The sequence below is a fragment of the Nansenia antarctica genome, assembly GCF_963989245.1.
Source record: "Nansenia antarctica genome assembly, chromosome: 5".
In the NCBI taxonomy this organism is placed as follows: Eukaryota; Metazoa; Chordata; class Actinopteri; order Argentiniformes; family Microstomatidae; genus Nansenia; species Nansenia antarctica.
In genome coordinates, this window is record NC_137690.1 from 67,880,056 (window position 1) to 67,907,555 (window position 27,500).

The 27,500-nt window shown below is 49.1% G+C and overlaps 1 protein-coding gene across 1 annotated transcript in view; it reads left to right on the forward strand.

Annotated features, from left to right (window-relative positions):
- Positions 1-27,500, forward strand: part of uacab (uveal autoantigen with coiled-coil domains and ankyrin repeats b) — a gene marked incomplete at both ends in the record, with an annotated part of 64,824 nt that overhangs the window by 15,376 nt on the left and 21,948 nt on the right. The window contains 4 exons of the mRNA XM_080531876.1: positions 13,077-13,207; positions 21,122-21,210; positions 25,253-25,317; positions 27,328-27,385. Coding sequence (XP_080388002.1) covers positions 13,077-13,207; positions 21,122-21,210; positions 25,253-25,317; positions 27,328-27,385 — 343 coding nt within the window. The remainder of the gene's footprint in view (positions 1-13,076; positions 13,208-21,121; positions 21,211-25,252; positions 25,318-27,327; positions 27,386-27,500) is intronic.

Consider the following 27,500-nt stretch of genomic DNA (forward strand, 5'->3'; position numbering starts at 1 on the left):
GTCTTAATGCACCCGGATTGAAATCGAAAACCCGAAACATTCTGAACCTATCCTAAGGGCCTGGAGGTTTCCCGTAAACACACAATGATATGTGAGATTTTTCTTTTTTTCTCTCTCTCTTTCTCCCAGAAGGCCCTTCTGCTGACTCAGAGTTGGTCACAGTCGGGGAAAGGGCGGAGCTGTCTCGTCGAGAGACAAGTCCACACCCGCTGTTCATCCTACATCCTCGGTCGGAATGTTGCTATGCCGACAGTTACCGGCAGTTACCCCTGTGTACATACCACGACTCACTCACCTGTGGCAGTTACCACGACCGTCTGGCGTTTATGGTGCTCTTATCAATCGGTCCCCTTTACAACCAAACTGTGCCTGTCGACTGTCACATCTGTAGTCAACAGTATTGCAGCATGTATCGTATCCATAACGCATCGATTTTATGAGATTACTAGGGAATCGTTTTCAGTAAATGGCTTGCGTTGTAAGCACGTGCTACATGGGAGATTAGTTACCGATACGGACTCCTGATTGCGTCACGTTGCTGTCTTTCTGAAACACTTGGGCTTAAAGAATACTGCCAAAGGGCTTTAAAAGGACAGACAGTCTTTTGAGGATCGTCATGTAAAATGGTTTCATATTTGTTTTTCTCTATTTTCTTTCTCCAAATACAAACCTCATGCCTTGCCAGTGTGTGTGCGTGTGGCCAAATACACATTGTTACACTGTGTGTGTGTGTGTGTGTGTGTGTGTGTGTGTGTGTGTGTGGTGCCCGCGCTGTGACTTGCAGTTACTGGCCAAATGCACATCATCACACACAATGTGTGTATGTGTCCAAGTGCCAACATGCCCTGAAAGCCTCTCTTTTTTAACCAAATACGGGCATTCAAAAAGGACCACTTCACAGGGCGCCGCTGTGCTTTGGTCGGTTTCTGTCATTCCTGTCCATACTGCTGTCCTCTCTCGCTGCATGATCCATCACTTCCCAGAGAGCATAGCGTTCAGTTCAGCCTCATTTCACTGGTGACCGCTGCTCCCATTTATAGCATCGTCATCATCTTCATCTTCATCACGCACCAGCAGCAGCAGCTGTATGCCAAGTTCCAGTTCTGCCCTTACCCCTTAGACACTGGTGTATATCTAACACTCCCACACAGTGAGTCTAAAGGGACCTTTACCACAGATGTAAAGCAGGTGGCAGAAGGTGGCTTAGGGGACTAGTGTCTGTCTGAGCTGAGACGATACATCCAAGCACCTCCCTCCCTCCCTCCCTCCCTCTCTCTCCTCCCTCCCTCTCTCCCCACCATTCCTCCCTCCTCACCCTCCCTCCATTCCGCCCTTCCTCCCTCCCCATCTTCCCTCCCTCCCCACCCTTCCTCCCTCCCCACCCTTCCTCCCTGCCTCCCTCCCTCCCTCCCGCAGGCCGCAGCCAAAACCAATAAGCCTGCCTGTTGTTAATAACCTAGCCAGGGGACACTGTTATTGCAGCCAACAGAATTAAAATGTGTGAGTGAGGTCACTTGTCAGAAGGGCTGCTGGGTAGTTTTTCTTTCACCTCTGCAGCCCCATATGAAGGGAAAGGGAGCGAACTGAGGTCACCCCCATCGCTCTCTCTCAAACATTCTCGGAATTTCTCCGGAATTGTTTTGATTCGGGGAGAAGTTTGATTTATCTGGCGTACCGTGTTCTCCGAACCCCGGCGGCCGGTATCGGGTTTCAGCTCGACGGGAGCGCTTAAGACCTTTTTTCTTCTTCTCTTTTCTAGTCTTTTGTTGTTCAGAGAGCCGTCGTTTTTGCTTTATTTGTCTTCTCTAAAGGGTTTAACAACGATTTGGAGCAGAGATGAGGGGAAGGGTACAAACGATTGGACGAAGAACAAATAAAGGGAGGCCTTAGTGGGTGGGCAGATAAATGCGGACTGCGGAGTGATCGAGTTTCATGTGACGACTCAAAACAACCTTTTCTGTTTACTCTGCTCGTCTTTGCAGAGATGAGAGGAGATGAGAGGAGGTGAACTGAATGTGTTGCTTCCCCTCCCTTTCCGTAGCCATTCCAGAGTCGTTCACGAGTAACCCCATTACCATGAGTAATCACGGGGAGATGGGAGACGCGATATGAGAGCTGTATCATATTTGATCGGTTGTATTATTGTATTATTATCATATCATCCACTCTGCCCTTGAGTGGAGGGGTTCTGATGAGACTGCTGAGAGAGGACAGATCCAGTAACTCTTCTTCCCCGGCGGAGGCTGGTGGAGGTAGACGTCGGAGGACGGGCTCATCGGAATGTCAGGAACGGGACGAGGGATGGTATCCATCACAGCTGGATCGTTCCTCATTCCACTCCAGCTGTGTTGGATGCCGCTCCGCGTCCTGCTCCATACATTCCCATGAGCCCGTCCTCCGATGTCTACCTCCTCCGGTACTCTGATGTTTCATTTTTTTCTTTTCTTCTATAGAGCTGTTAAATTGGAAGCATGCTTCATTACGTTTTGGAGGCTCGTGTTTTGAAATGGGGGGAGGGGGGGGGGGGGAGAGAACTCATCTAATACATTTCAATAGCATCTCATCCAATACATTTAAATAGCCTCCCGCCTGTTCAATATTCATGGCTTTGCTTTGTCTACATGTTAATGCCCTGGTGTCTGTTTATATCATCACGGAAAGGGCAGATTGAACCATTCGGTTGAATAAAAGCATATTCCTCTCTTTTCTTGGCCAGTTGGCAAGGGGGGTTAGAGGTGATGGAGGGCTTATCGGTGGGGGGGGGGCAGAAGACGGTTGACCTCTTGACATCGGCCCGGCTGTCGGAAGTGGAGGAAAATAGCCAGGAAAAGGCCTGCCCTCTGGGGTCAAAGGTCATGTCTCAGAAGACTGACCTGGCTAGCAGCTGCCCAGTTTGAGTGGGCACACACACACACACACACACACACACACACACACACACACACACACACTAGGAAAGTGGTAGGATCTCCAGTTTACCTCAGGGACCCCCCACCTCTCTCTAATGGCCCCAGCTCTCCTTAGATATCTCAACAACAGATCTATATACGGTCATGGACCACCTGTCATGGTATTTGTGTAGACCAGCAGGTAACAAACATCCGACTGAGACGATGAGGTATGCCTCCTCTACTCCAACCTTTCTCTCCTCTTTTCATGGGAAGCAGCTTGATAACATTCCTGTTGAACCACTTGTTGTTGAGTCCATGGGAAGATGTTGATGTTATCGGTTGTAGAAGTGGATTTATGGTCTAGGCCTCAACCATGAGACTTCAGACAGACAGGCAGACTATGCCGCCTAGCAATGTTGCAACATGTGCTCGATAAAAAAAATACAGACCCCTATTGTAGTGGTGGTGGTGGTGGTGGTTCCTAATCATTTGGTATGTTGTGAAAAAAAACAGCCCACCATTACCACATCCCCCCGACTGCTTATTCTTGTGGCACTTTTTACAGTTCACATGCAAACCTGTTGCCTGTCTTCTTGCGCACCACGGGTAAAAAAAAAAAAGAACAAAAAAAAAATCCCCTGTTGCATGTTGTCGCAAGTCTGTTTCTCTCTTGCCGACTCGCAGACCACACCAAACTTATTGGTGGATTACAACTTGAAACAAGGGGGCTTAACCATACAGAACAGGTTACGGTTAGAACAGGCTAGCCCCCAAGCACACAGGCAGGGGTACAGTCATTTGTTCTCCTGTAGAAAAAATATCACTAGCCAGAAACTATAGGCTACATACAGGCCTGCCGTCTGCACCTAAAAATGCAGGCCTGAATTATTTGGTTCTTGATGATGGGAAGTGTCATGTATTTCACCCCCCCCCCCCCCCCCCGCTTGTATATTGAGTAGCCTAATTATGCACACACCAGTCTCAAACCCCTGGAAATTCCAACGTTGGTTGTAACGTCTGTACACCATACTGTACATTGCCTTGCTGCTACCATAACTGCTTACTGCTATTCATCTCTTGGTCTCCAACTATTAGGGTACCTATCACTTATCACTATCATGTTTTTTATCACTATACATTTGCACTTCTGGTTGGATCCTAATCTGCATTTCATTGTCTGGTACTCTGCAATGACAATTAAGTGGAATCTCATCTACCGGTAATTGAATGTCTCTAAGCCTAGGTAGGTATGGTGGTTGTAATGTCTCTAAGCCTAGGTAGGTATGTTGGTTGCTAACGTCTCTAAGCCTAGGTAGGTATGTTGGTTGCTAACGTCTCTAAGCCTAGGTAGGTATGTTGGTTGTAACGGTCTCTAAGCCTAGGTAGGTATGTTGGTTGTAGCGTCTCTAAGCCTAGGTAGGTATGTTGGTTGTAGCGTCTCTAAGCCTAGGTAGGTATGTTGGTTGTAGCGTCTCTAAGCCTAGGTAGGTATGGTGGTTGTAGCGTCTCTAAGCCTAGGTAGGTATTAGGGATGCTCCGATTTATCGGCCACCGATTTAAATCGGCCGATTTCACTCCAAATGACTCGATCGGTGATCGGCAAAAATGGCCGATCGCAAAAACCGATATTTATTTATTTATTTATTTATTTATTTTTTCCTGGGGAAGACAGATAACTGAACAGAAAACATAGGAGGATGTAACAGTATGTAAACCATGAAGGCCACGTTTATGATGTCTTTTATACAGCCATATCACTGACTTGGGCTTCAGGCCCTAACTGGGTGATAGGCCAGACTTTTACTATGCCATAAAAATGGGTCTGCGTTTGCTTGTTGCCTAATGGATCAAAACTTTTGTCTAAAAAGCAAAAAATATGTAGGCTATCCAGTCAGTAGGCCTACAGTTATGTATTTAAAAAAAAATCGGTATCGGTATCGGTATCGGTTGATCTTGAGGAAAAATATCGGTGATCGGTATCGGCCCCAAAAATCCAGATCGGAGCATCCCTATCTGTCACCACTTGTCAGGGCTCTGGGATTGAGTCTGTATCTCAATACAAATGTCTAGGAATTGTTTAATTGTCTCACATTCAGCACTTGGTGAAAAAAAACTGTTGAAATGAAAAGTAGGCCTAGTGTTTCTGAATGACTTGGAGGCAGCAGGCACATCTGGCTGGAGATGTTTTGTCTGATTCACATTGCCCCTGTTTGATCCCCGATGGTGATGACTTGTGACGAATATTGAATATTTATGATTCTGTAATTCAATAATTATATCATCTTTATTTTCATTGTACATTGTAGGCCTATATGTTTATTATTTATTTATTTTATGTCTGCAACCCTTTTAATTGTGCTGCTGCCTGTCTTGGCCAGGACTTCCTGGTTAAATAAACATTTACATTACATTTACATATAAGTTATGTATAGCCTGGCCCTATATATTAATATATAATATAAATAAAGGTTAATATACCATAAAGGTTATATATATGAATTCTTATGATTAACACATTCAACTGGCAACCCGGCCTAACGGTTTTAGATGGCATTCAAGCACGATCTTTACCACGTAAGGGATATTAAATGCTGTAGTCATGGAGACAAGGATGTCTACCTCCACCAGCCGCCCCTGACTCTCGCGCTCAAAGCCTCCCTCTCTCTTAGGTTGGGATGAAAATGGGCAGAACGGGGTTGGTTGGTTGGGCGGTATCCAGTTTTTTATACCGGTAAACCGTCCGCATATTTAATCGCGGTATTACCGCAGGATTCCAAATCACATTGTAGGGCTTTGAGGGAGCCGCCAATTTCAGATGATGAATGTAGTCGCTGCTATACCGTTTCCCGCCACAAGGTGGCTGGCTGCTCTGCACTTCATCTTATGTTCCATTAGCGTTTCTAACATGTTTTTAATGTTCATTTTATGTCTATTTTTATGCGAAGCACTCCATGCATGTAACTTCTTTGTTGTAAAGCACGTTGAGCTTCATTTCTTGTATGAAAGGTGCTGCATAATTATAGTATATTATTACTATTATTATCATTATTATTTTCACACAACGACAGCAGTGGGGGGGCTTTGAACTCAACAACATGTTCAGTCTCACAGTGGTTAAAGGGTGATTGACTCTGAGATGGCCACGTAAATGTGAAATGCTTCCATCTTTGGCTGTCACCTCATGCAATTCTTGCTCACAGCCTCGTCAAGATTCGCCGGCTCTCCCTTGTTATTCGATCAGAACGCGAAATGCTTCCAAATTGCAGCAGCAGTTGCTTTTTTTTTTAGACACCAACTTGCTTGTTGAGCTCACCATCTGTTTTTCCAATTGTCCCTTCTGAGGAGAAACTGTCACGTAACACGATTATGAAGGAAGCGATTATGTTCTCTTCTCTAAGTAGTTAGTCTTTTTTGACAGGTTATTTATTTGACAAATGACATTGTTTACAAAACATTCTCTCATCACTTTCAAAGCATTTGCAGATGCCAGACAAGTGGTGCTAGACAAACACTCTTAAGGCGTTTATTATATATACACAGTATATGCGCCCCTTGTGCACCAGAATGTCTTTTATAGACGGTATTGACGATATTGAAACAGACACCGTTGCTATTTTCAAAAACTACGGTATATGGTATTACCTTATTACCACCCAACCCTAATTGGTTCCTCTAGCTGTCACTCACCTATTAGGGGGCGTGTCCATCTAAGGCATTCTTTAACCAACACACACACACACACACACACACACACAAGCACAAGCACACACACACAAGCACAAGCACACACACACAAGCACACACACAGGCACACACACACACACACACACAGGCACACACACACAGGCACGCACACACACACACACACACACACACAAGCACACACACACAGGCACACACACACACAGGCACACACACACACAGACAGGCGGTCTGGACACTTGGTTCAGGTCAGTGGGTCACCTGGGCGCGGGGGGCCGTGCTAATTAAAGCATCACTCTGACAGCCCCTTAATGACAGACACTTCATACTCTAGTCTGCCCTCTTCTTTTCTCCCTCTCCCCTTTTCCCCTCAGTCTCTCTCTCTCTCTCTGCCTCTCTTCTCTCCCTCCCTCACCCCCCATGGTGTCGCGTAGCCTGTAAATACCCAGACCATTACAGCATCACACACCACCACCCCCATCACACACCACCACCCCCATCACACACCACCACCCCATCACACACCACCACCCCCATCACGAGGCCGTGCCCTACAGTGTAGGTAGGTAGCTGTATGTAATACTGTAGCCAGCACTCGAGTTGAGGGGGGATGAGGGGGGATGGTATCCCCCCTGAAATAAAAACAGTAAAAATCATCCCCCTTCTAAAAGTGCCACCCATGAACGTGGTATTACTGCTATTTCAACATTTTAGCTTTGCGCATATTGAGTAAAATACTGTGGGCGAGGGGGCACGCACACATGCAATGACATTTTTACACAAGTCACTGACACTGAAGTCACTGACGCTGTGGGGATGCTAAAATTGTCCCCATATGATAAAATCCACCATGTAGCTGTATGTAGTACTGTAGCTGTATGTAATACTGTAGCTGTATGTAGTACTGTAGCTGTATGTAGAATTCCACCCCCCCACTCTGCCTGAACATTAACTGTGTGTGTGTGCGTGCGTGTGTGTGTTTGTCTGTGTGTGTGTGCGTGCGTGTGTATGTCTGTGTGTGCGTGCGTTCCTCACTTGAATCAACACCAAGATGTTTTTCCCAATCAGTGCTTAAGTTGCCAGGTCGTTTCTTATTATGTCAGCCATGTTTTTATCTGATGGATGCGGTTGTGACCCAGAATGTTTTGGTTTGGAGCTGCAGAGTGAAGCAGGAAGAGACCCGGAGCGCTGGTCCTCTCTCTCTCACACACACACACACACACACGCACACACACACACACACACACTCCAAAGAGCTGGTCCTCTCTCTCTGTTGTGTTGCTGCAACACCCTTGAAATGTTCTACTGTAAACAAACCACTAATGGTCTGTCCCCCAACACACACACACACACACACACACACACACACACACACACACACACACACACACACACCACTTCACCTGAACGACCTGGTTGGCAAAATTGCTTGGCACTGCTCCCCCTAGAGGTGATTGCCGGTCGTCCTTCTCTGCTTCCGTCTCCCTCCTCCCCTCTCCAGTTGTGTTCCCAGAACTTTCCATGCTGCTTATACAGTAGCAGTTGGCTGCCGTCGGAGTCTGTTCTCAGAACAGGCGAGGCGGCCTATCACCACCTCCACCTCCACCTCCCTAGTCCCCAGGAAGCGAGGCTTGATCGGGCCTCACTTCCAGCCTGTCATGAGGACGCGGCCCTCACTAAATCAGCCCCACAGTGAGATGTTCCCGAGGTGGCACGCAGCCGCGTTTTTAGGTGACGAGGTCAGACATGATAAATGTGAAGATATAAACACATGGTGGAGATAACAGACGGTGGGGGGGGGGAGGGGGGGGGTTAGGTGGGGTGAGGCTCTATCTATCTGTCTGGGCCTTGTTGGTGCTGTCTCCGCCCCCCCAGGCCGTGCGTTGTTGTGAGTGTGATACGAGTTGGGAGGCAGCAATCGGCCGAAACAAGCAGTCCCTCCATAGATACAACCCCCCCTCCATAGGAACAGCCCCCCTATGTTACAACCCCCCTCAACAACCTGCCTTTTTAGGTATTCAAACGGTTCAACAGGGAAGCCGTACCGCTAAGATAACCCACCTAGCCTATCAGAGGGCAACTCGCCGGTTTACCTCTCCAACTAACTCCTTGTGGGGGGGTCGCTAGGGGGTGCGGAGGGGGGTCACTGAAGGTTGGACTCACAAGATCTGGACTCACATCACAGCTAGGAGTGTAGGCTATCACTCTTGAACTCCTCGGCCCAGATGGCTAGCAACGATAGCAGGCGGGGATGGGGGGGTGGGGGGGGGCGTCAGTGGGTATATTTACTCTGCCGGTAGTTTAATCTGTCAGTACATTACAGGTCATTCAGTCTCCATGGCAGCACAGAGGAGCAGCGATTATGCAGGTGTCAGTACGGAGCTTACGGGGCGGCTGTGGCGCAGGAGGTAGAGCCACCGTCTAATGATCGCAAGGTTGGCAGGCGGTTCAAGCCCTGGCTGGCCCACATGTCGAAGTGTCCTTGGGCAAGACACTGAACCCCAAATTGCTCCCAGTGAGCGGGCCGGCCGGCGCCTTGCATGGTAGCTTGCTGCCATTGGTGTGTGTATGTGAATGTGTGTGTGAATAAGTGAATAAGAGGCCGTTGTAAAGCGCTTTGGATAAAGGCGCTATATAAGTGCAGTCCAGTTACTATTACCATTTGATCTACAGCCTGCAGAGGGGGGCAGGTAGGGGCAGAGGAGGCCGGTGGAGGTAGAAATCTGTTCTATGCATTACAACGAGCCTGTCCTCCTGGTATGGAGGCTATGGAGAGGGACAGTGGAGACCTGAGGGAGGATGGATAGATGGATGGATGGATAGAGAAGGATGTAGCAGACATTCATCATGTTGGGGAGATGTTCATTCATAACGTTGGGGTCATTATCTTTTTCTCACTCTGCTAACTGCACCGGGAAATCACAGATATTACAGAAGACGCTTTATGAGAGAGTCTCATCCCAAATCCACACTTTCAACCCCCGACTAGAAATGAAGCGTACCTGAAACGTACCCAATTTGAGCAAACATTTTCTTCTCCGGCACTTACGGCGCTATTCATATTCATGCACTATACGTGCTCTGATATACCAATACATGGATGCTAACCGAACAGAACAATATGCGGGCGCACACACTCACACAGGGTGTCCAAACGATATGCACACACACACACACCCACCCACCCACACACCCACTCACACACACACACACATATGGGATATGTAGGTGACGAACGGTCCCAGTTTGGTTTCTTTGTCTCTATGCGGGGGTGAGCAGTTTTAGTAAGACGACACCCCCGCCCCCCCCCCCGACCTGTCATGTGCAGGGGCCTTTTCACATGTTTGTGGGATATCACCACCTCTCCGCTAACGCCAGAGCGGCAGCACCCGGTAACACGAGCTACCGCCAAGGTGACGCACAGTGTGTAAATTAAACACGTCCCCCCCCATCTCTCTCTCTCTCTCTTTATCTCTCTCTCTCTCTCTTATTTATCTCTCTCTTTCTCTCTATTTCTTTCTCTTTCTCTCTCTCTCTCTCTCCCCCCCCCTCTCTCTCTCTCTCTCTCTCTCTCTCTCCCCCCCTCTCTTTCTCTCCCTCCCCTTCCCCTTGTTTTTATCTCCCCCAAATAAATAAAAAACCCTGACGTCTTCCGTTACAAATAGAACGAGAGCCCGCGGTGTGATGTTTACCATGTGTACCAGCTAGGTGCCGCAGTAGGGCTGGGGGAGAGGGTGGTGGGCCGCGGGGGGGGCGGGGCACGGGGAGGGGAGGGGGTCTGCAGTCCCAGACAGCAGATTGTAAAGGCTGACATCTAATCCTGCTACCGTGCAGCAGACAGGGATCAGCAGCTCTGCTGCCACACACACACACACACACACACACACACACACACACGGACAGACAGACATACGGACATATGGACGGTCTAACAGGAGCCCTGGACACACACATGGACCTGGGACAGTACCTCCTCAAATCATAATACCCCCCTTCATAGTTTCATATTTTGAGATGCAGGAGTCAGGTGTGTGTGCCTCTGTGCACGATGTGCGTGCGTGTGTGTGCGTGTGTGTGCGTGCACGCGGGGGCAGTGACAGCATTGGTGCCAGTAAGGTTCCTCCTTGGCTGGCCTTGTTTCGGGGGGGCGGGGGGGTTTTGGGGGGGCGGGGGGGGCAGAGAGATGGATGACAGCGACTCTTATTACTCACACACACAGGCATGCCCACTATGTATTCTTAGCCCCCCTGTCCTCCTCCCAGTCATTGGAGAAAAGGTCTGAGGGTCAAAAAATAAAGAGGTAACTAACCAGTCCACGGGGCTGTCTACACCGCCGCTGTTTACTGGGGGGGCAGGGGAGGGGTGGAGGCGGGGTGGGCGGCAGAGAGGGGGTATTTTAAAACCTAGGGAGAGGGAGAGAGGTTCCCATATTTACCCCGCAGGAGGGTGAGCGACCTTGTCATTTGGCTGGGGCAACGACGCCGGACACCACAGAGACAGACGGACGGAGAGAGAGAGAGAGAGAGACACAGACGGAGAGAGAGAGAGAGAGTGGGAGGAACAACATCCCGTCCCGTGGAGCTACTAGTTGTTCGCAGACACTCTAGTTCGCAGAAGAGAAGAGAGAAAGAGAGCGAGAGAGAGAGAGAGAGAGGAGTGGGAAAGAAGAAGAAAAGAAGAAAAAAAGCCTAAGACCGGAGGAGAAGTTAAAAGGAGCGGCGGGGGGGCACATTGGAGAAGAGAAGGAAAGGAGGAGGGGGGGGGGACGTGAGGAAGAAGCAGAAGAAGCAGAAGAGGGGGGCAGGAGAGGACAAGTCAGAGACAGCCAGCCAGGCTGTAGCCGTGTGAGTCCTACCCCAGGGGAGGAGCTGCAGTCGCCGGCCAGGGCTGGACCCAGTGGCTGGCAGGGCTGGCCCTTACTGCTTCTCCACCTCCTCCTAACACTACCTCCTCCTCCTCCTCCTCCTCCTCCTCCTCCTCCTCCATCCCTCTCTCATTCCTCCTCCTCTTCCCCTGGGCCGGCTGTGGCCGATTACAGTGATGAGGAGGTCCCAGGCTGAGCCTGTGAACCGCCGGGGGAGTGCTGCAACTGAGACACGACCCATCTGTAACTTCTCCTCCTCCTCTTCCTCCTCTTCCTCTTCCTCCTGCTGCTGCTGCTACTCGTCCTCGAGTCAACACAACACACAGTCCCGCGGCGGAGCAGTGCTCTGCTGAAACACCAAGGAACCTTACACACACGCACGCACGCACACACACGCGCCGGTCCGCTCCGTTCCGTTCAGACATCCAGCTCTCCTCCTCCTCCTCCTCCTCCTCTCTCTCACGCTCGCTGGCAGAGTGCTTTGAGCAGCGTCGCGAAACTACAGGCGGCACAGAGGGGGGGCTCAAAGTTTTTTTTTTTTTTGTGTGTGTGTTTGTTGTCGAAGCGGTACGCTGGCGACGTTTGCGGCGGTGTTGTGCAAGGACCAGTTTCACTCCTCGCCCAAGATGAGTCGCTGGCTGAAATGCACGTCCATGTACTTTGTACGTATTCTTTCATTCATTTGAGTTTTTCTCGTCGTTGTTGTTGTTGTTGTTGTTGTTTTCTTTCCAAAAAAGTTGGGTTTGACCACCCTGCTGGGCAATTGCTTGGGCTCGGTCGGTGGCTTGGTTGAAAGCGTTTGTGTTGGGATGTGAAGCCGCAGGAATGAGGTCGATTTATGGCCCTCTTTCTCTCTCTCTCTCTTCCCCCCCCCCCCGACCACAAGGAGCTGTGGGAAGCGCTACTTCTGGTGCAGAGCGCAGGCAACAGGACTCACTCTCTATTGATGCCCACAGGCATCGTGGCTTGTTCATGCTCGCTGTCAAGTTCAGTTCTCGACACGCTGTAGTGGTTGTGGTGGGAAGTCCCGTCGTGATATTTCTAATGTAGAGTCTTTTTAAAAAGTTGCAAACATTGGGTCCACTTAAAGTAACCGTGTTGTACTGACAATAATAGAATGAAAAACTATCCAGCAGCATGATTCCTCTTTCACCTATTCTGCTGTGGAAGATTTGTCGGAGGAAGGTCCTTCTTTTTCCGTCTGTCTGTCTTGTCTGTTTTGTGTTTCATTTGAAAGACGACGCCTCCTCCAAGCCCGTCTGGAGTGTTTGTTTGTTTGCTGGTCTGTTGAGGAGAGCTGACCCTCTCTGACGTGCTCCACAACCCGCCCCCCCGCCCCCCGTGCTCCACGCTTTGTGGACAGGCACTCTGAAGGACGTGTCCCTAGAGTGAACCACCACACTCTGGGCATTCAGACGGAGGAGGCTGACCGCAATCTATTCACCGTCCCCTTAGGCTCTCAGCCGCTGTATGTTTCATTATGCCTACTCTAGTGCTCACAACAAACAGATGGTGCGGACGGTCGGTAGGGTGTGTTTGTATCGCTCTGTGTGTGTGTGTGTGTGTGTGTGTGTGTGTGTGTTGTGACACTCTGCCCTCTCTCTCTCTCTCCCTCCCAGAACACAGACTGGAACAAGTATGACGAGCGGCTGATGAAGGCGGTGGAGCGGGGGGAGGTGGACAAGGTGGCCGCCGTCCTGAGCAAGAAGGGCATCATCCCCACCAAGCTGGACGTGGAGGGGCGCTCTGCGTGAGTACACACACACACACACACACACACACACACACACACACCCACTGTACATATATACATACACACACACACACACACACACACTGTACATATATACATACACACACACACACATACATACACACACAAACACACTATACATACATGCATACATACACACACACACACACACACACACACACACACACACACACACACACACACACACACACACATACACACACAAACACACTGTACATACATACATACATGCATACATACACACACACACACACACACACACACACACACACACACGCACACACACACTCACAGACAAGATGCCCTACTCAGCATTCCTCAATGTGATTTATCTCAGCGTCTATCCCAGCATGTCTGGCCCTGCTGCCTGCCTCTCATTCCAGGCATAGTAAAACGCTGCTTTCCCCCTCATTCAAACTGCAAGGCTCACATAGTCGTTAGGTCAAAACGCCCAGTTTACACCATAACGCTCTGAAACAGAGCAATGGATCCTTCTAGAACAAGGTCACGTCATCAGAACAGGGCCAAACATTTACCCTCTCGCCCTAGTATATGATATCACCGGTGTAAGTTACCCCCACCCTGCATACCGACACCAAACCCCCCCCCCCCCCCCCCCCCCCCCCGCTGAAGCCAGGGACCCTGCTCCCTGCTGTGTCCTCCTCCCTAGCTAGCTCCACCACCAACCACATGGAAACCATTAGCTTTTTTATCATTATGAATGTGTGTGTGTGTTTACAGAATCCGCTGAGCTCGGAGAGCGGTTATGTAATCCCCTTCAGTGATGAGTACGGCTAGAGCGCTGCGGTCACCCCGCTTAACCCTTGACCCCCTCGGCTTAGAGCTGCCTTCTCTGGGGGCAGGAAATGGATCAGTAAGAATAGATTTGATTCGATTATGTTCATAAAAAAGTATGAAACATGGGTCTCGAAAGCAGAAATAGCAGTTGTGTGGGGGAGTCCTCTTTGGCTTTCAATAACGCCCCAAAAACGTCCAGTTACGTCCAGCTGTGAATTCCAGGGTTTCAGATTGACGTGCTAAACTACAGCTTCGTCAAGAAAGTCGTTCTCGGTGAATGAACTCTGAGGTCGAGCGGTTTATTTCCAAACCTCAGGGTTCTTCGGGTTCTTTTTAAGATTGTTTTTTTTCCCCCCGATGTTTGTTTTGGTACTCTGCTCGTACTGTAATAGATAACATTGCTACAGGACTGGAGTGTCCTCTGTCCAAAAATGTAACCGGCGGTTGTCCATCAGCGCTCTTAAGCTCCCGAGCTCTATGTCACGGGCCCTCTAAGTCTGACTTGAGGTAAATTTAACCGGATTCCAACTTGGAGCGTTTTAGGTAGTTCGCCCCCCCCCCCCCTCGGGTTTAATCCCAGGTATGTGAAGTAGCTGCCGGTCCCTGATCCGTGTTTCAGGGTAATTTTGACCCTGGCTTTGTTGAGACTCTCCATCCACAGAACAGATTCCACAAGTATTTTCAGCGGTGTGTGAAGTTCTCTCAGGGCAGTGCCCCTGTCTCTCTCTCTCTCTCTCTCTCTCTCTCTCTCTCTCTCTCTCTCTCTCTCTCTCTCTCTCTCTCTCTCTCTCTCTCTCTCTCTCTCTCTCTCTCACACATATACACACACACAACATAACCCTAACCCACATAAACAAACAAACACAGACATGCGCAGACACACACACACTGCTACACACACACACAGACACACACACACACACACACATGCTCGTAGACATATACACGCATGCCCGAGCAGACACACTGACACACACACACACACACACACTCTGCTACGCACACACACACACACACACACACGAGAGAAGGGCTTTTCTCATAATAAGGTGTTGGAATTTCTCAGGACTAAATCAGGTCCGTCTGCCGCTGTGAAAGACGCCAGCCCGCATTGCAGCGAGGAAACGGAGCTTGTAGTGCTAAACGCAGTGGTGAACCCGACACATGATGCTCCCTGCACTCTCGGTCCGAGGGAACCGAAGGAGAAGCTGTTTTCATTATGTCCAACCAACACATAAGGGAACCAGTAATACTTGTTTACCAGTGTAAATAAGTGTTTTGAGTTTACCAATCTCCTATGTTGACATTCAGATTCCCCCTATGTGTATAGCAGGGATAGTAATTCCCCTCCCCTATGTGTATAGCAGGGATAGTAATTCCCCCCCCTATGTGTATAGCAGGGATAGTAATCCCCCCCCCTATGTGTATAGCAGGGATAGTAATTCCCCCCCCTATGTGTAATGCATGGAATGGAATCGTTCCATTCCATGCATTACAATGAGCCCGTTCTCCGATTTCTGCCTCCAACAGCCTCCCCCTGGTGTGTGGTAAAGACAGTCATTACCCTGGTAACAACATTTCTGAACATGCTCACACGTAGTACACTAGTTGCTTTGTAATTGCGTAGTAGTGGAGTTGAGTTTTTTTTTTTTTTTTGGTCCTTGCAAAAGTGGAATGGATATTGGTCTCTTCTTCTTTGTCATCATTCAAGACGTGGAGGGAGGTTGGTGGACAGTCATAACAAGCTGCTTTGCCATCGGGGGAGCTTTAATTACAGCCTTTAATCTGAGATGTATCATTGTATACCCAGGATTAGACTCCATGTTGATCCGATTAAGTTTGTCTCTAACTGACCTGCAGAGATCCCCGGCTGAACACGCGGGAGGTTTGTGTCTCTACCTCGTTTGCCCTCATTTCGTGTGTGTGTCTGTGTGTCTGTGTGTGTCTGTGTCTGTGTCTGTGTCTGTGTGTCGGTGTCTGTGTGTCTCTCTGTGTGTCTCTCTGTGTGTCTCTGTGTCGGTGTCTCTCTGTGTGTGTCTCTGTGTGTGTCGGTGTGTGTCGGTGTGTGTCTGTGTGTCTCTGTGTGTGTCTCTCTGTGTGTGTCTTTGTGTGTGTGTGTGTGTCGGTGTGTGTCTGTGTGTCTCTGTGTGTGTCTCTCTGTGTGTGTCTCTGTGTGTGTGTGTCGGTGTCTGTGTGTGTGTGTGTGTGTGTGTGTGTGTGTGTGTGTGTGTGTGTGTGTGCGTGTGTGTGTGCGTGCTGCACCTGTTAGTACGCCAGGTCTTTTAGCTGATGAAGGATTAGCGACACAGGGAAGAGCTGTGACAACACCCGCTGTCTCTGGCCTCTCTGGATCCCTAAATGTTTTCTAATTAGTTAATAAATCATTCATAGACAGTTTATTTTTAGATTAGATTAGATTCAACTTGTTGTCATTGTCATTGACAGAGTAGAAGTACAAAAGACAACACAACGCAGTTCGGCATCTAACCGGATAGTGCAAAAGCCATAACTGTATGGACAGTGCCTGGTGAATGAATGAATGAATGAATGAATGAATGAATGAATGAATGAATGAATGAATGAATGATCTTTATTGTCATTGTAACAATGACAATGAATTGTCAGGTACAATGACATTTAAATGCAAAGTTGCAAACCCTAGGTGCTAACAAACAAACACAGTCCTAAGATAATAAAAAAAACAAGAATGAATAAATAGACATAAACCGGGAGGGATATAAATATAAATAGGGGGATGAGTGATCGGTAGACATCTGAGAATGTATCTATTATGTGAACTTCTATACTTCTATACACTATATGGCCCACAGGGGGGTATATAGACAGGGGGGAGTTAGCATGTAACTGTGTAATGGTGGGTCAGTATACTGTATTACAGTGAGTATAAGTAAATGAATATAAAGTCAGTATGCATGCAATTATTATTCAATTATAAACCATTAACAAACCTTTATAACTTATTAGTTTAGGGTGTGTTCGATATTCACTTGATGCTTGCCAAATGTGGAGCTTGTGATCAGGAACCACTTTCTAAAGCCTTTTCTAAAATGCACTTAGGAATGCTTCGAAAACTGAACTCTGACATGAAGTCACGCAGCAGTTATTGCACCGTTGGGGAACAGTGACTTCCTGACTGGTGGGGAGGATTGGGCCCGCACCAGAGGGTGTCTGTTTATCCCGCGGCCCATAGCTCTCCTCCTGAGGTCCTTGTCAACACGCTCCTCATTTAAACACGGCCCAGACTCCCAAACTGTTTTTGATTGATAGATCTATCACCACTCACCCTTTCTCTCTGTGTGTGTGTGTGTGTGTGTGTGTGTGTGTGTGTGTGTGTGTGTGTGTGTGTGTGTGTGTGTGGTGTGTGGTGTGTGGTGTGTGGTGTGTGGTGTGTGTGGGGTGTAAGTAAGTAAGTAAAGTTTATTTATATTGCACCTATCACAGACCAGCGGTCACAAAGTGCTTTACATATATAAAAACAGAATTAAAGAGCAAAAGTAATTTTCTCAACTGCCACTCAAGCTATTCACCCCGATTCAACTTGAAAAGGTAAAGACCTGTCATTTGGATTGGTTAGATATATATTTTTAAACTCATTATACTCATTATATAGAGGGAGGAGGATAGAGACAGTGGAGATTGACAGGAAGGATGGGTGAGAGAGAGAGAGAAGGACAGAGACAGTGGAGATCGACAGGAAGGATGGGTGAGAGAGAGAGAGAGAAGGACAGAGACAGTGGAGATCGACAGGAAGGATGGGTGAGAGAGAGAGAACTCCAGACTGTGTCAACTCTCTAACGGTCCAGTGGCCCGGTGTCTCACACGCAGGTAATAATCCCTATGGCGACACCGCCGGGAATTCAACCGCCCTTTTCCTACAGTATCAAATGAATCCTGTTTATTGAGTGCTTTTATTGAGTGCTCTTTGGAAAGACACACATCCCCTTTCGCTGAGTTCTATTGTATCTCACTTCCTGTGCCATTTATCCCGGTGTGACCCGCTTGGCACCAGACACGGCAATTCATTTCATTAGGCTAGATAAGCCTCCCAGGCGTCTCTGCGCGACCCCATCCCACCTCTCCCCGCCTACATGATTACACTCAATGAGAGCCTGTCTCTTGGACTCCGACCACGGAGACGGTGCAGCTAATAGGAGGTTGTCCTCCCGCGCTCCCAGAGTGATGAGCACAGAATTGCCCGGGCCACCTCCGCTGGACACCTGCTGCACATTAGCATGCAGACGCTTCTGTTTCCCACAGACAAGCTCCGAAAGCTCTTAGCCTGGCTGGCAGCCAGATCTGCGGTCTACTGATGGCGTTAGCAGGTTGGAGTCTTCGTCGTCATCATCATCATCATCATCATCATCATCATTATTGACATTACATTTACATTTTTGGCATTTAGCAGACGCCTTATTCCAAAGCGACTTACAATCAATTCAATACATTTGACTAAGCAAGTGAATCATCAATCCACCAGTCGTAGCAGGAAGAGTAATCTAGCTCAGGCCCGGGGCCATTGGCAGTCTCCGTGTTAGAAGGAAACACTTTTTATTTTTATTTATTTTTATTTTTATTACATAGACACTGGAGAAACAGAGAGACAGTACAAGGGGGGCAGTAGAAGTCTTAGGGGACACAGTAAAGGGGAAAAGCGGGTGTCTCAGGAGACGCAGTGCTCATCATCACCACCATCATCATCATCATCATCATCACCACCATCATCATCATCACCACAGGGAGGTGGTGTAGTATCTGGAGCCAGGCTGCCATTTGGATCCTCACAGGAATTCCGACCACAGCGTGAACGCTCCTGGTCTGTCAAGACTCATGTTTGCTTTAGAGAAGCTTGTCGTCTACAACTGGACAGGCCTGGGTCAGAGGTGGTGGGTGGTGTCAAGGTCGTAGAAATAGAATGAGTAGAACAGACACGGCCATTTAAAGTCAACATTCCATGCTGGGTGTACCGGTGTGGGGTGGCCATCTTTGGGTGTTCCGTTTGAACCTTCTGCAGCTTTATTGACAACCGATGCAACTCGACGGACACGGGAATGTTGCAGTGAAGTGACGCGTCGTTGCTTCAGACTACAGAAACACACTGTGTCTCCTTCTGGATGCTGTTATTAAAAGCACCGTTGTGAGACGCACACACACACACACACAAACTCAATACGCACACAAACTCAATACGCACACACACACTCACACACACACACTCAATACACACTCAATACGCACACACACACACACACACACACACACACACAAACTCAATAGGCACACACACACACACACACACACACACAATACGCACACACACACACACACACAAACTCAATACACACACAATACGCACACACACACACACACACACACATACACCTACACACACACACATACACACATACACACACACACACACACACCAGAATAAGGTGCCTGGCCGCCTGTCTCCAAGGAGGCTGTGCAGGGTTGATGTATAAACAGGTCTGGTCAGATTAGCTTACCAGACAGTGGTCGGCCCATATGCTGGGAGCAGGGAGCCACGGATATGAACAGGGACACTTAAGACACTTAGATATGGGTCAGCCCAGGGACCAAGAGAGACACCGGCACTAATAGAAGTGTCATTGTGTTAAGCTGGGCGACTTGGTGCTATCAAGTGGCCACCCGTCCATTTTCCACCCGGCCTTTGCAGGGTCTTTGCCTCCGAGATGTTCCTGAGATGTTTTTCCAAAGCGAATGTGTTCGGGACGGGGGGGTCCCGGTTCAAGTCTTTGGTCATCGATTCATTGACCCCCCCCCCCCCCACATTGCCGTGTATAATTACCACAATAACAATTGTTTACTAGTTTTTCTGACCAGACCAGGAGTGATTTGATAGTGAGGTGAAAGATCAGGAGTCTGATTCTGTTGCATAAAACAAGACACATTGTGCCGCTGAAAGTGACGGGGGGAAAGTCATTTATTTGGTCTTTTTTCGATTCATCGACGCACCTATTTTAAGATCAACGAATGCCAGCGATTGACTCTTTTGCGATTTGAATAATCAAAACTCACTCATCCCTCGTTGGTAACAGAAGGGCAGAGAGAGTGAGGTCAGTAGCTTTAGTCCGCGCAGTCGTTACTCGTGTTTTGCAACACATACACATGTTGTGCAGTCATACTTTTTTTTTTCCATGGTGACTTTCATTCATTTGCTATCTGATAGCTTTATAGCACGACTGGCCCCCAGACCCCCTAGACCTCCTGTGTTCTCTGGTACCATCTGGCCAAGCCGTTGAGGGGCTAATGTGAAAGTGCTGTTAAAGTGCTCCGGCTGCCTGCGGGTCGTTACGAGGCTAGGGTTTCTGAGCTCGGCTCCAGCCCGGTGTCCCAGGAGTGCTGATCCGGCTGATAGGGGAGCCGACATCCATTTACAGTGTCCCTCCCTCCCTCCCTCCCTCCCTCCCCTCGCTCCATATTTCACCCCTCTCCTTTCCTTCACCCCTCTCGCTCTGTCACTTGCCCTTCTCTACTCCTCCTCCTCCTCGTATCCCCTCTTCTTGGTTCCCCCCCCCTTCTTCTTCTTCTCGCGCTTCTGTCCGTCCGCCTCTCAGGCTCTCTCGTCATTCACGCTCTCTCCATCTCTCTCTCTCTCTCTCTCCATCTCTCTCTCTCTCTCTCCATCTCTCTCTCTCTCTCCATCTCTCTCTCCATCTCTCTCTCTCTCTCCATCTCTCTCTCTCTCTTCATCTGTCTTGGTAAATGGACTGCACTTAGTATATAACGCCTTATTCCGAAGCACTTTACAACGGCCTCTCATTCACCCATTCACACACACATTAACACACCAATGGCGGCAAGCTGCCATGCAAGGCGCCGGCCCACTCATTGGGAGCAACATACAGAGGCGCTGTAAAGCTTGCAGCCGAGACCACAAACCACCTTCGCCCCCAGACCTTCCATTCCATTTATCTGTCTTTCTCTCTGTCTCACACTCTCTCTCTCTCTCTCTCTCTCTCTCTCTCTCTCTCTCTCTCTCTCTCTCACATTCTCTCCATCTCACTCTCTCTCTCTCTCTCTCCTCCGTAGGTTCCACCTGGCAGCGACGCGGGGCCACCTGGACTGTCTGAACCTCATCCTGGGCCACAGCGTGGACGTCACTGCCACCGACGCCACCGGTGAGACGACGTCCGTCACACACACACACACACACACACCGGTGAGACGACCCCAGTCACACACACACACACACACACACCGGTGAGAGGACCCCCGTCAAACCTGTAAAAAGCAGGAGGAGGAGAGAGAGAAAGACAGACGAAGAGAGAGAGAGATGGACGACAGAGCGTGAGGGACGAGAGTGCCTGAGAGGTGGTGGTTATTTAAAGGTGGTGTACAGTACCTTGACTGTCGGGTACAGACCAGTCATCGACCCCCCCAGAGCCATCAATCAATACTTCTCTCACGCCTTTCGAGGAGCCTTCAAGTTGACCCTTAAAGATGAAGACTCCTGTAGGTGAAATGGTATCCAGGCCATGGTTATATCCTTACAGTACGGTTACCGTGGTTATATGTAGTACAGTGCCCCTGCAGCACACAGAGCAGCCATTGACAGGAGAGCATCAATCAAACCTTACTTTTTTCCCGCTGGCGTGTAAACGGTGACCTTCGGGGGAAAAAGAAAAGTTCATCAGGATCGTTTTAGCTCTGGTCAGCACCACCGGTAAACCCAAAACCAAACCAACAACCCGGTACTCCCCACCCCCCATGTACTTGTGGAGATGTGAGAGGGTTGCGTGTAGGTGTGTAGGTCTAACTAAGGCACAGGGGGGGGGGCAAAGATTCCCACCTAGCCAACCAACCGGAGGGTGAAGCTCGGACCGTATGGTGTCAGCAGACATATGGGGCCCTATTATGCACTTCATAAGTCTTTTATTTATTTATTTTTTTTATTTTTTTTTCAGATTTTATCCCTTTTTCACCCAATTTGGTAGCCAATTTAACCCAACTTAGCATCCAATTATCCCCTGCCTATTGCATGGGATCCGCCGCACGACCCCGTGGCCGGCAGTCCCAGAGGAGGGCGCCAGGCAGACTAGGCTGACTGGCTCCTCGAGCCCAGTACCGTTATTCCGGCACCCAGGGGGCGGTGTTGCGCGACGGATCCTAGTCCAGAAATACTCCTATACCCCCCTCGGAAGCGGCCGGCCAATATGCCGCTTCCCGTGTGCCTCGGCCATATCTGGATCTGGCGAGCCGGGATACGAACCCCGGCCCCGGTGGGCAGCATGCACTAGCGGCCAGTGCGTAGACCGCTACACCACCGCGGGGCCGCACTTCATAAGTCTTAAGCAATAAGACGAGGCGGTAGATCTAAACTTAAGACGTGGAGGCGTGGTCAAGGCCACTTTGCTATTATGCGTGCGGTAGTGGGCGCCTAAAACCCGGCGCTAAGCAAAGAAATTAGTCATGGGTGTGTTTTGGGCGTCTTCTCAATCAACCCAATCAGCGTGCCAGGTGCCATTCCCTTTAAGAACCGGCTGCGTTGAGTCTTTAGCGCTATGCTATTATGGAAGTCCTAAGAAGGAGGTCAGCGCACTTCTCTGCAGAAGAAAGTAACAAGCTCGTGCATGAGGTCAAGGCTCGTCAGTTCGCAATCTTTGGAACGGCGCGAAATCCTCCCCGAGCCGAGGTGGTGAAACAGGTGTGGGAAGAACGAGCAGGCGCGCTCGTGTTTGAAAACGTGCATGAAGTCTAGCGCCTAATAACTTTTCAAACCACTTCTTAGTGCTAGGCGCAAAGTCAGATCGCATAATAGCAGGGGCGCCTAACGCACTTCATTAACATATGAACACTCCCACAATGAGTAATATATGCACGGGAGTCTTACGTGTTATGTGTGGGCGCCTAGGGACACCTGCATAATAGCAGTAGCGCGTATGAAGCGCATAATAAGGGTGGCGGTAGGTCTTAACCTGGCGGTGCGTCTTAATTAAGACTTAAGACGGCAAGTTAAGAAGTGCATAATAGGGCCCATGGTGTTCCATACCGTTCTTCGTTCTGTTCCATGCGGTTAATACCAAGCAGGATTACTTTTGGCAGGCTTTTTAGTCAATTAGTCTTAGTCTTTAGACGAAGATGCACACCAGTTCTAGTCACACCCAGTCGCCTCCATCCTTCTTAGTTCCAGTCCAGTTCCAATTGACGAAAACTGAAAACATTCCAGTGCAGTTTCAGTCCACAAAAACTGCAAAACATTTTAGTCTAGCCCTAGTCATCGACGAAAACTTGACTAAAATGTTTTGCGTGGACGTCACTGCCACCGACGCCACCGGTGAGACGACGCCCGTCACACACACACACACACACACACACACACACACACACACCGGTGAGAGGACCCCAGTCACACACACACACACACACCGGTGAGACGACCCCCGTCAAACCTGTAAAAAGCAGGAGGAGGAGAGAGAGAAAGACAGATGAAGAGAGAGAGAGATGGACGACAGAGCGTGAGGGACGAGAGTGCCTGAGAGGTGGTGGTTATTTAAAGGTGGTGTACAGTACCTTGACTGTCGGGTACAGACCAGTCATCGACCCCCCCAGAGCCATCAATCAATACTTCTCTCACGACTTTCGAGGAGCCTCAAAGTTGACCCTTAAAGATGAAGACTACTGTGGGTGAAATGGTATCCAGGCCATGGTTATATCCTTACAGTACGGTTACCGTGGTTACATGTAGTACAGTGCCCCTGCAGCACACAGAGCAGCCATTGACAGGAGGGCATCAATCAAACCTTACTTTTTTCCGCTGGCGTGTAAACGGTGACCTTCGGGGGAAAAAGAAAAGTTCATCAGGATCGTTTTAGCTCTGGTCAGCACCACCGGTAAACCCAAAACCAAACCAACAACCCGCTACTCCCCACCCACCCCCCATGTACTTGTGGAGATGTGAGAGGGTTGCGTGTAGGTGTGTAGGTCTAACTAAGGCACAGGGGGGGGCAAAGATTCCCACCTAGCCAACCGACCGGAGGGTGAAGCTAGGACCGTATGGTGTCAGCAGACATATGGGGCCCTATTATGCACTTCATAAGTCTTAAGCAATAAGACGAGGCGGTAGATCTAAACTTAAGATGTGGAGGCGTGGTCAAGGCCACTTTGCTATTATGCGTGCGGTAGTGGGCGCCTAAAACCCGGCGCTAAGCAAAGAAATTAGTCATGGGTGTGTTTTGGGCGTCTTCTCAATCAACCCAATCAGCGTGCCAGGTGCCATTCCCTTTAAGAACCGGCTGCGTTGAGTCATTAGCGCTATGCTATTATGGAAGTCCTAAGAAGGAGGTCAGCGCGCTTCTCTGCCTCTCCCTTCTGAAATAAAGCATTTATACTGTGACCGTAATTGACGTCTTGCCGTGGAGCCACGTGCGTGTTCATGTGTGCCCACATGCATGCGCAAACCGCGGAGGCGGGCTCGTGTTTCAAAACGTGCATGAAGTCTAAACTTAAGAACTTTTCAAACCACTTCTTAGCGCTAGGAGCAAAGTCAGATCGCATAATAGCAGGGGCGCCTAGTGCACTTCATTAACATATGAACACTCCCACAATGAGTAATATATGCACGGGAGTATTACGTCTTATGTGTGGGCGCCTATCGACACCGGCATAATAGCAGTAGCGCGTATGAAGCGCATAATAAGGGTGGCGGTAGGTCTTAACCTGGCGGTGCGTCTTAATTAAGACTTAAGACGGCAAGTTAAGAAGTGCATAATAGGGCCCATGGTGTTCCATACCGTCCTTCGTTCTGTTCCATGCGGTTATACCAAGCAGGATTACTTTTGGCAGGCTTTTTAGTCAATTAGTCTTAGTCTTTAGACGAAGATGCACACCAGTTCTAGTCACACCCAGTCGCCCCCATCCTTCTTAGTTCCAGTCCAGTTCCAATTGACGAAAACTGAAAACATTCCAGTGCAGTTTCAGTCCACAAAAACTGCAAAACATTTTAGTCTAGCCCTAGTCATCGACGAAAACTTGACTAAAATGTTTTGACGTTTTTTTTGTAAACCAAAACCACACAGCCTTCTGTCTTCTTCAACCAAAACTAGACCAGAACCAATGTGCAGCTTCGTCCTAAAACCAAGACTAAACGATTAAAAAGCCTGCCAAAATTCGTCTGAGTGGTCGTACAGTAAAGCTGATCTCTCGAACCTTTTTTTCTTGCAGGGAAAAATGCCCTTCACCTGGCTTCCAGGAACGCCCAGTCCCTGTGTGTGCAGAAGCTGCTGCAGGTACGGTCTCCTCAGTGGAACACGATTAATGAACAGTGCTGTGCAAGCTCAGGCACGAAGCAATTTACTCCTGCAATCAAGTTTGTGCCTCAATTCTAAGGGCTTTCTAATGAGGTGTTCGAGTCGCATAACCTATAATTATGCGGGTAATTACAGAACGTTAATTACCATTCCGACAGAAGTGTGTGTGCCAAGTGTGCGTGCCAAGTGTGTGTGTGTGTGTGTGTGAGTGTGAGTGTGTGTGATTGTGTGTGATTGTGTGTGAGTGTGTGCGAGTGTGTGTGAGTGAGTGTGTGTGTGTGTGTGTGTGTGTGTGAGCGTGTGTGTGTGAGCGTGTGTGTGTGAGCGTGTGTGTGTGAGCGTGTGTGAGCGTGTGTGTGTGTGAGTGAGCGTGTGTGTGTGAGCAAGCGTCTGTGTGAGTGTGTGTGTGTGCGCGTGTGTGCGTGTGCGCGTGTGTGTGTGTGTGTGTGTGTGTGCGCGCGCGTGTGTGTGTGTGTGTGTTAGCGCGCCGTAGTCCTGCAGGGTCAACACTGGGTCCTGTTGAGTCGTAACGGTCTGATGGATTTATGTTGTTTACAATGCGTCTATCTCTGAACCCCGGGTGACATTGTGCCCCTCGCCCCACCACGGAATGGCAGCCGCCCAGCGCGGGGTGTGGTGATGTGTGTGTGTGTGTGTGTGTGTGTGTGTGTGTGTGTGTGTGTTGACCGTGTTGACAAGCTTGCCCTCCTGCAAACCTGTCGTCCATTTTCAGTTCCGTCATCGCACTTCACATAGCAACTCCGGCCCCCCACCAACCAGAGGTGTAGGGTTTCCCCTCTGCCTGCAGTTAGCTCCGCCCCTCTTGTTATCTGACCGCGCTTTTCATTTTGGGAGCTTGTTGCTAGAGAGAGCAGTTTTTTTTTATAGTGGACCAGGCCAGGGCTGTGTGTTAATGTATGTGTGTGTGTGTGTGTGTGTGTGTGTGTGTGTGTGTGTGTGTGTGTGTGTGTGTTCATACAGGTGCTAACTGCTGTATTGCTGTGTGTGTATCAAAGTGAGTGTGTGTTGGTGTGTGTGTGTATAACAGGCTGAGTGTGTGTTTGTGTGTGTGTGTATAACAGGGTGAGTGTGTGTGTGTGTGTGTGTGTGTGTGTATAACAGGGTGAGTGTGTGTGTGTGTGTGTAACAGGGTGAGTGTGTGTGTGTGTAACAGGATGAGTGTGTGTGTGTGTGTGTGTGTGTATAAGAAGGTGAGTGTGTGTGTGTGTGTATAACAGGGTGAGTGTGTGTGTCTGTGTATAACAGGGTGTGAGTGTGTGTGTGTGTGTGTGTGTGTGTGTTGTATCAGAGTTGGCTCTTCCCTTAAGTGACCCGGCCGTGGCAGCCAGCTGCTCCTGGTCAGAGACGCAAGACAGGAAGACAGGAAGGCACTCCAGTCAGATTCTGTCACTTTGACACAGCTCCAGCCTCAAACGGGGGCGGGGGGGGGGGTGTGTGTGTGTGTAACGCTTCTGTCGCTGTAGAAAGTCAGATTTGAAAAGCTCACTCCAACCTTCACTCTCTTTTTTCTTTTCAAAATAAGAAATGCATCTCCAGAATAGTGTGACCATCAGGGAGCGGTGTGACACGGTCTCCACAATGTGAGAGGCGGAGAGATGGGTTCTCCCTCCACAGCATTGTATTGTATTTTATGTGATGATGATGATGATGATGATGATGATGATGATGATGATAATAACCATAATAAAATACCTTTAATTGTGTAGTGCGGGTCGATGATATCCTTGCAAGTTTGTGAATTTGAGAAAAATAAATCAAGGTTTTTTAAATAGACATGGACATTCTCTCTTTCTCTCTCAAACATTTTTTTTTTACATAGCTCGTCAACTAGTTCTGTGTCCCGTGTTGGGTCCTTGAATTTGAGGGAATTGAGTCTTGAAAGGTGCTTGAAAGTGCAACTAAAGTGTGTTCTGAGAGTTTATGGGGGTGTTTGAGAGGTGTATGACGTGGTTGTGTTTGGTCTCGCAGCACAATTCTCCTGTGGGGAACGTGGACCTGCAGGGAAGGACGGCTCTGCATGACGCAGGTGAGAACCCAACTCTTCATCCCCCCTCCTCTCCTCTCCTCTCCTCCCATTTCTCCTTCTCTCCCCTCCTCTTCTCTCCTCTCCCCTCCTCTCCCCTCCTCTCCTCTCCGCTCCT